The sequence below is a fragment of the Hibiscus syriacus genome, unplaced genomic scaffold, assembly GCF_006381635.1.
Source record: "Hibiscus syriacus cultivar Baekdansim isolate YM2019G1 unplaced genomic scaffold, ASM638163v2 tig00015498_pilon, whole genome shotgun sequence".
Taxonomy (NCBI): domain Eukaryota; kingdom Viridiplantae; phylum Streptophyta; class Magnoliopsida; order Malvales; family Malvaceae; genus Hibiscus; species Hibiscus syriacus.
In genome coordinates this window covers 68,231-75,854 of record NW_024062367.1, presented here as the reverse complement: position 1 = coordinate 75,854, position 7,624 = coordinate 68,231, and the positions used below count along the sequence as shown (strand labels likewise).

General features: G+C 37.9%; 1 protein-coding gene across 1 annotated transcript; it reads right to left on the bottom strand.

The window, feature by feature from the left end:
- Positions 1 to 245: 245 nt before the first annotated feature.
- Positions 246 to 5,595, bottom strand: LOC120207946. The gene is made up of 7 exons (XM_039207328.1): positions 4,320 to 5,595; positions 3,137 to 3,255; positions 1,938 to 2,564; positions 1,558 to 1,864; positions 878 to 1,043; positions 675 to 777; positions 246 to 539 (listed from the first exon to the last, which is right to left on the bottom strand). The coding sequence occupies exons 1-7, from the start codon at positions 5,451 to 5,453 to the stop codon at positions 422 to 424; spliced, it is 2,574 nt and encodes an 857-aa protein (XP_039063259.1). The 5' UTR covers positions 5,454 to 5,595; the 3' UTR covers positions 246 to 421.
- Positions 5,596 to 7,624: the final 2,029 nt, after the last annotated feature.

Below are 7,624 nucleotides of genomic sequence, written 5' to 3'. Positions count from 1 at the left end.
AAACTTCAAACATAAACACTTTGCTGTTTCATGTATGATCCAATCGATGAGTAGTTTTAGAATAGGCCCATTTTTAGTCTCGTTTTTATCTTGGATTCCTCTTATCAATTTAATGTTTAATGAATAGCATCAAACCGAATCCATAAAAATGGATTGGATATCCACAAATAATCGAGTCCACAGTTCCCATTGTCACCCCTAGATATTCAGTAACATAAAATGGGAAGAAAAGAATTTACGGACGATATTTTATTTATGCATGAATGATGAATCAATGATGCCAACTGCTGCTCCGATTCCAAATAATCAGAAAAACACTAGCTTCAACTCAACATTCTACAAATCGGGGCCTTTTTATCTGGCCATTGGCTCTTTTGGACCTTTAACAGACTGTTCAATTCCAATTTTGTTCTTCATCTCTTTACAGAATTGAATATGCACGGATTACCTCGACAATAGGTGCTCGACACAAAGGGCACTTTCCTCCGCCACGAACCAACTCATTTGCGCATTTTGAACAAGTGCACATGTGTCCGCATCTGCAACCAGTTCTTTAATGTGAAAAAAAGAGGGCAATTGCAATGTATAATTAAAGCATCAATGGAGTTCAAAATTATGGTTTCATAGATGATATTTGACCATGGAAAGATTTAGAAAAGTTCAGAAGGTAAAACCTGTACAAAAGTGAATCAATATGGCTATCACAACAAACACAACAAGTCCCTTTCCTCACATGACCCCAATTCGAACCATCGTCTGGTGTTTCTGCACTCAAACCTGAAATGCAAGACGAAGTCAAAACAGAAACAATCAAAACGACCTCGAAAAATACAAAACAAAGCTTTCCAGGTAAGAAACGTTGGGAGGATTTATGAACCTTTTTCACCAGCTGAACGATTCAAAGCCGCAGAGACTTCTTGCCTGACGGATCGCTGCAATTCCAACTGCATATCCATGCAGGCTTCCAACATCTTCTGCATGTGGCTCATGCCCTGCTGGAGTCTGCCCATATCAACTCTTAGATCATTAACCATCTCCCATTCCTGCAAACAATAAGCAGTCTCATAAAATAACTGAAAAGATGCAGAGTAACAAAAAGTATTGGCAGGGTCTTCAAATAAGATATTTCAACATCTTCTATTCAACTAGGGACGACTGACAACCTATAATGGTACACAAGCAGTAGCAAATCAACGTTACTTGAACTCAAGTGCAAGTGTTGGATATAAGTATGTGTCGACTTAGATAGAGACAGTATAATTGCAAATTGGATAGGAAAACAAAAGTATCCTCATTTTCAGTAGTTACGGTAATATGCAACACTGTTACTTGAACTCGGGTGTGAGTAATAGACCCAGATGTGTCCAGAAAAATGTATCCTCATTATCTCCAAGTTTTTCCAGTTATTTTAAGATCCTTGAAGGGTCCTATCGGGCTATCCCTATATCCATGTTTGAAAATGTGTTGAACATGGGTGTCAGACACAGATACTTATAGAAAAATGAAAGGTTGGAGCAAAATATATATGCAGTTGCAAGACTAAGATAGAAGGCTCACAAGGTCTGATCTATGCATGCTGTGCCTTGACCAGCTAGTGTGATGCAAATCCTGATGCCACAACGGCTGTGGTGGAGGCACTGGAGGAGAAGGTAACATGAGTGAAGGCCTGTTGGTAGCATCATTCTGATGATCATTTGTTTCATCTCTCTGCTGCTCTTGATGATGCTGTGGTGAGGCTGGTGTTGGCAAGTTTCTGCGCAGATCCCAATCAATGGGAGAATGACTTTGTCTTTCCACATAAGACTGTATTAATTGGTCTAAACTTTCCCGGAAACCACTTCGAAGAAGATTAGAGACACTCCTCCTACAAAATAAAATGCATCAATAAAGAAGTCATTTCACATAAAAGTGTAAAGATTAACTATGCGATCAAATACCTGCTCAGGAGTTCTCTAAGTTCCATACTGTACACATTGTCATCTTCAGGCGGATGAAATCTATTGAACCTTCTAACTGGGGGTGCACGACGTGCTCTTGGAGGATCAGAAGGCTCTTCTGACCAATTTTCAACAGCTTCCTGTGAGTCATCCTCGCGCCAAACTCTATGGGATTCCTGAGAATCACTTCCTCCATTTACATTTTCAGGAATTTCTTGGCGATACTCACTAACTGAACTTTCTTGCCCATTTGTATCCATTTCTTCTGCATTTCCCTCTCTCCATTCATTGAACCGAGCATAGGTCGGCTGTGGCCAGTTTCCTCCCTCATCATTGGTTGTTGGTTCCCGCCAATTCCCACCTTGGTTAGCATTTTCTTGCCAACTTATGCTTTCAACAACTAGCACGTTGTTAACCATACTTCCTGTTTGATTAGGCAACTGTTCAGTGTGACTTCTCAAACTCCTAGGTTGTGTATCCTCAATGTTTTCATGTTGGACATTTTGTGAAGTGTTTGTTTGGGGAAGTTCACTTCTAGAATCATTGATGACGTTGCTAGATATAGTTTCAGAACTGGCGCTTGCTTGACCACGTACAATTGTTTCTAATCTGTTGCGGAACCCTTCCCTGAATAAGAAAAAGAATTGGCTTTTAAGGAAATCAATGGAAAACTTGAAAGAGCTGAAGAGGGCATTGCAGAGAATTTTTCAACCTATAATCTAGATGCCACTAGATGGACTCTGCACAGTGACCCATGCCTTATTTTTATACACACACTCACACACACATGTGCCACAGATTTCTCATTGTTTAACAAGCAAGATAAACTTTTATGTGTTCTTTTAGAAAAAGGAGCTAAAAGTAAAAGAAAAAATCAACCTAAGTTGTTCCCATTCTCCATGAACAGGAGAAGGTTATAATATTAATAAATAACCACAGAGACAGAGTAGAAAAACAAACAAAACATTATAAAACGGGGTGTAACTGCATAATACATCAACAAAATGTAATTAGATCATAAATTGTTAAGGCAATGAAGCTTGTTTTATACATCTATATGCCAAAATTCTTCAGCTTGTAACATCACCGTTTAACAAACATCAACCATTTTAAAACTATCACCAAGAAGTTTCGAAATAATAGTGAAAAGTTCTCTGAAAAATTCCATAATGGAAGCATGAAAGAAAAAAAATTCCTACCTCAAACCAGATACAGTGTGCCGTTGCCTTAATTGACTTAATTCACTAGCTGCCACTGAAGGTGGCCTCTCCTCTTCAACAGGTCTTTCATTTCGTAAGAATCTACCTCTGAGTAGTGACTGCAAAATTTAGATAAAAAGGATTACTAATTAACCAGGCCACAGGTTGAAAATAAACTACCAAAGGACTTTCACAGAAATTCAATAATAACACCGAGAGTCAAGACACCTGATCATACAATAGTCCAGGAGTGATGTATAAAGCTAATTCCAGCATCAGCATATCTTTATTACATATTTTACTTTAAAATTGAAATGTTTTCTAAAAACATAAGAATGATGTAACTTTCAGTCTTAACCTGATATAGAAAGTATTATTCTTCGAAAAAAAGCCTCCTCTAATTTCCAGCCTAGCATGAATATATGAGAGAAGGGGGTTGAATGGTAAAAAGCTTGGGTAACAAAAACATATTTATGAAGGATTTACTAAAAGAAAAAAAGAAGAAAATCATTGAATATTTATCATCATTGAAATTCTTGAGCAGTGATTAAGAATATGAAAAAAATCAATATGATACGTGATGACACAAGATCAATTAACTATTGCACACCACTCAAATGGATCTAACCAATATTAGCAAGATTCAAGCTTCTTAGCATTGCAGAAAAGTGCAGAACAGAGCCTCATACTAATATTGAATATTTTTTATTCGGGGATGAAAGCTAGAGTCATGCTTTCTCTATTTTGACAGTGTTTTCCACTTGTTAATTATTTATTTATTGGTTAATTAGTAAGTTGGCATCAGGAGAACCATAAACCTTATAAGAAAAACAAATCAATTTACACAGATCCTATTAAGTAAATTGATCAAAGTTCTTGAGCAACAGAACTAGAAATCAAGTCAAACTAAATGTTGAACCAATCAAACATGCTTAGTTCCCATAAAGTTCCTAGTAAAGTGACTTGACTTAAAATAGAACATAGTACCTTATTATTGAAACAGGTTAATCCCATATGAAACTACAATACATGTTGGACTCAAAATTCAAAACCTTGACTCAAAGCATGGAACTAACACCCATCAATGAGGTGGAGAACTTGTAAAACATTTATTATGAACAAATTTAAGAAATGCATAAATCAAGAGAAAGCATAAATGAACGCTACATGATAGCTAACTGACCTGAATGCGGTTACGATGAGCAAAATCAGATACAGCACGGTGCTCCAACAAACCCTGAAGCTCCCTTTGTCGCTCTCTTTCGTTCCTCACAAGCAAGTCAATTACAGCTTGTCTTCCACGCAACCTCCTCAAGTCCCTACGAATATGCTCTGGTTGACCTTCATCTTGGTCAGTAGCATAGTTATGAGGAACATGGTCTACTTGTGCACCAATTGTAGCTTCCTGATCTTCTCTCTGTACCCCACGAACTCCTCGCTGCTGACTTGTCATTTGAACCCACTCCCGGACAATTCTAACTCTCTCACGCTCTGTTTCACCAAGCCATTCAGCTCTGGGACTGCCAGCCCTTTGGGTAACACTTGATGAATGATCATTAATCTCACTCTCCATCCATCCCCGAACAATCTGTCTCACCCTCTCTCTCTCAACTTCCCCAAGATCAGGAGACTGCTCCCTACTAGACCCATTGTCATTCCCAGGATCATTCTGTGACACACCCTGATCATTCGACCAAGTTGCAGAGTCATTCTCACACTCAGTCACATCCCCAACACTCCCTTGATTCTCACTCCCATGACTCTCGGACAGAGTAATACTAGACATGGTCCTATTACCATCAGCACTCCTTTGCTCCCTGTTCAACAAATGCTCATCCTCCAACTCCCTCCACATTTGCAAAATAGCAGAAGCCTGAGTACTGGATCTGTCAACATTACCCCCTTGTCGCCTAGAAGTAGGTGACTGTGACTCTCTCAAGAAAGAGGAGTCGAGCATTGAAACTGTATGTAAACCAGCTAAATCAATCAGCTCAGACTCCCTGTTTCTCCTCTCCATTGTAGTTATCATTTCCTGAGCCTGCCTAGCAGCCCACCTACTCAAAATCCTAGAATGCCGCCTTCTTGCTGCGGATGACTCAGCTAAGTCATCCCCTTCAATATCAGACCTTGCCCTCCTCCTAACAAGTCGATCACTCTCATCATCCTCATCATCAGGACTTCTACTAACACTACATGATGCAAATGACATACAATCGTCAAAATGCCCCCTCATCAATTCCTCCAAACCCCTTTCGAATTCAGCTCCATCATCGAGTGGGGATTCAGGTTTTTGTTGTAAAGCTTGAAAATCTGTCATTTTCGTCTAATGCAAATAACCCATTTTCCTCCTTATAATGTACCCAATATCACAACTTTGAAACAAATATGCCAAAAATTACAAAATAAAACCCTAATTCAGCTCTCAAATTTCATTAATTTTTTCACACAAAAAAAATATCCCTATGCTCTCCTATTAGAAATGATAGAGCTCCAATTAATTTCTTCACCAGATAACAACTCCTGTTTTACAAAATCCAAAAAAAACGAGGGAATTTGATTGAAAATCGCAGAAAGTGAAAGAAATTTTCATCTGAAAGAGACGTACCGGTAAATTTTGAAAACAACAAGCTGAGAATAAAAAGAAAGAAAACTAGCTTTTCATTGCTGTTTATCGTGCACTGAAGTGAAGGATCTCCTCTGCTAAAACGTGAAAATAGGAAACCGAAACACAAGTTCTATTTGTCAAAACAAAATAAACTAAAATAGAAAATGGAAGGAAGAGAGAACGATTGTTTGAGAAATTTATAATTCTATTACATGAAAGAAAAGAGAGATAATTTCGTCTATTACCAAAAATGCCTTATAATATACGATTTTAACCAATTTTTTTTGAATTTGCCAAAATGACCAACAAAATCGCAACGCGAAATAAAAATCGCAACACGATCCACAGAATCGCAAATCAGTTTCCAAAATCGCAACGCGATTCTTGAAAATCGCAATGCGATAGTACAAATTCGCATTGCGATTTTCAAGAATCGCAACGCGAATATGAAAATCGCAACGCGAACACATAAATTGCAACGCGTATCCGTAAACCGCAACGTGTATCCGTAAATAGCAACGCGTATCCGTAAATCGTAATGCGTATCCGTATATCGCAACGCGTATCCGTAAATCGCAACGATAATCCGTAAATCGCAACGAGAATCTGTAAATCGCAACGATAATCCGTAAATCGCAACGAGAATCTGTAAATCACAACACTGAAATTTTGGGTATATAACTACGCAACAGCAGCAAATCATAAACTAAATCCCTAAATCGCAACTCATTCCATCTCCATCTATCACTCTCTCCGGCGACATCCGTTCCTATATCCAACGACATCCTTCCCAATCCGGCAACAGGTTTTAGTTTCGCAGCTCGTCTGTTTAGTAAATTAATTTACAACCATGAAATCATCTAATGTTGATCATGTTTGGATAGATTTGTGTTTTGGAGGGTCATGGGATAATGTTCATGGTGTTTTACAATATATGCCTTTACCCATGAATCTTCAACTAAAATTGTCTTTACAAAAGTTAACTTATGAAACTCTAATGCTACGTGTTTCAATAAATTGAATTTAGAGCCCCTAAGTGGATTTAGGCTATCTTATCAGAGAAATGGTAAAGTTTATTTGTTAACCGACAATGAAGATGTTGAACGATTCATTGCTTACATTAGTGTTTCACAAGATGATGTTACATTGTATGTTGTTGAACCTAGAAGTAGTATTGTTGGGTCAGTAGCGGGTAGTAATCAACTAAGTTTTTCTCAAAACCCACAACCTTTCTCTAATCCAAATCCCAATCAACTTTCAGCACCAAATTCCGGTTTTCGTATTGACCAGTTAGACGATGATGAGCCAACAGAAAAAATTGTGAGTACTAGTCAGTATTCGAAATTTGGTCTTGGTCAATATCCGGACTTTGATATTGGTCAATACACGGATTTTGATGATGTTTCAGAAGAAGAAACAGACCCTGCGTGTAATGATTTTGATATTGGTCAATACCCGAATTTTGATGATGAAACAGCCGTTGCCGAAGAATGTATTGTTGATGATAATGAGGAGGAAGTTACGACTGTGAATGAACATGTTGAACATCCATTCTGTAATTCATATAATCCTGAAGAAGAAAAAGAAGAAGAAAAAGTCCCCGAAGAAAAGAAAATGCCACGGGCGTATAACTGGAATATGCTAGAATTACTTCAGATACCGGAAGAAGAGTTGGTAAAGAAAGCAGTTGATTGTTACACAAAAGTTATTCGTATCAAGAAAGATGATTGTTTTGATACAAAGGAAGACTTAAAGATAGCTTTGTATACGAAATGTGTGGAAGATGGCTATCAACTAAAAGTTAACAAATCAAGCAAAGATCGTTTCGAAACAAGGTGTATGATTGACAAAAACTGTACGTGGCGTATGATTGCAAAGAGAAT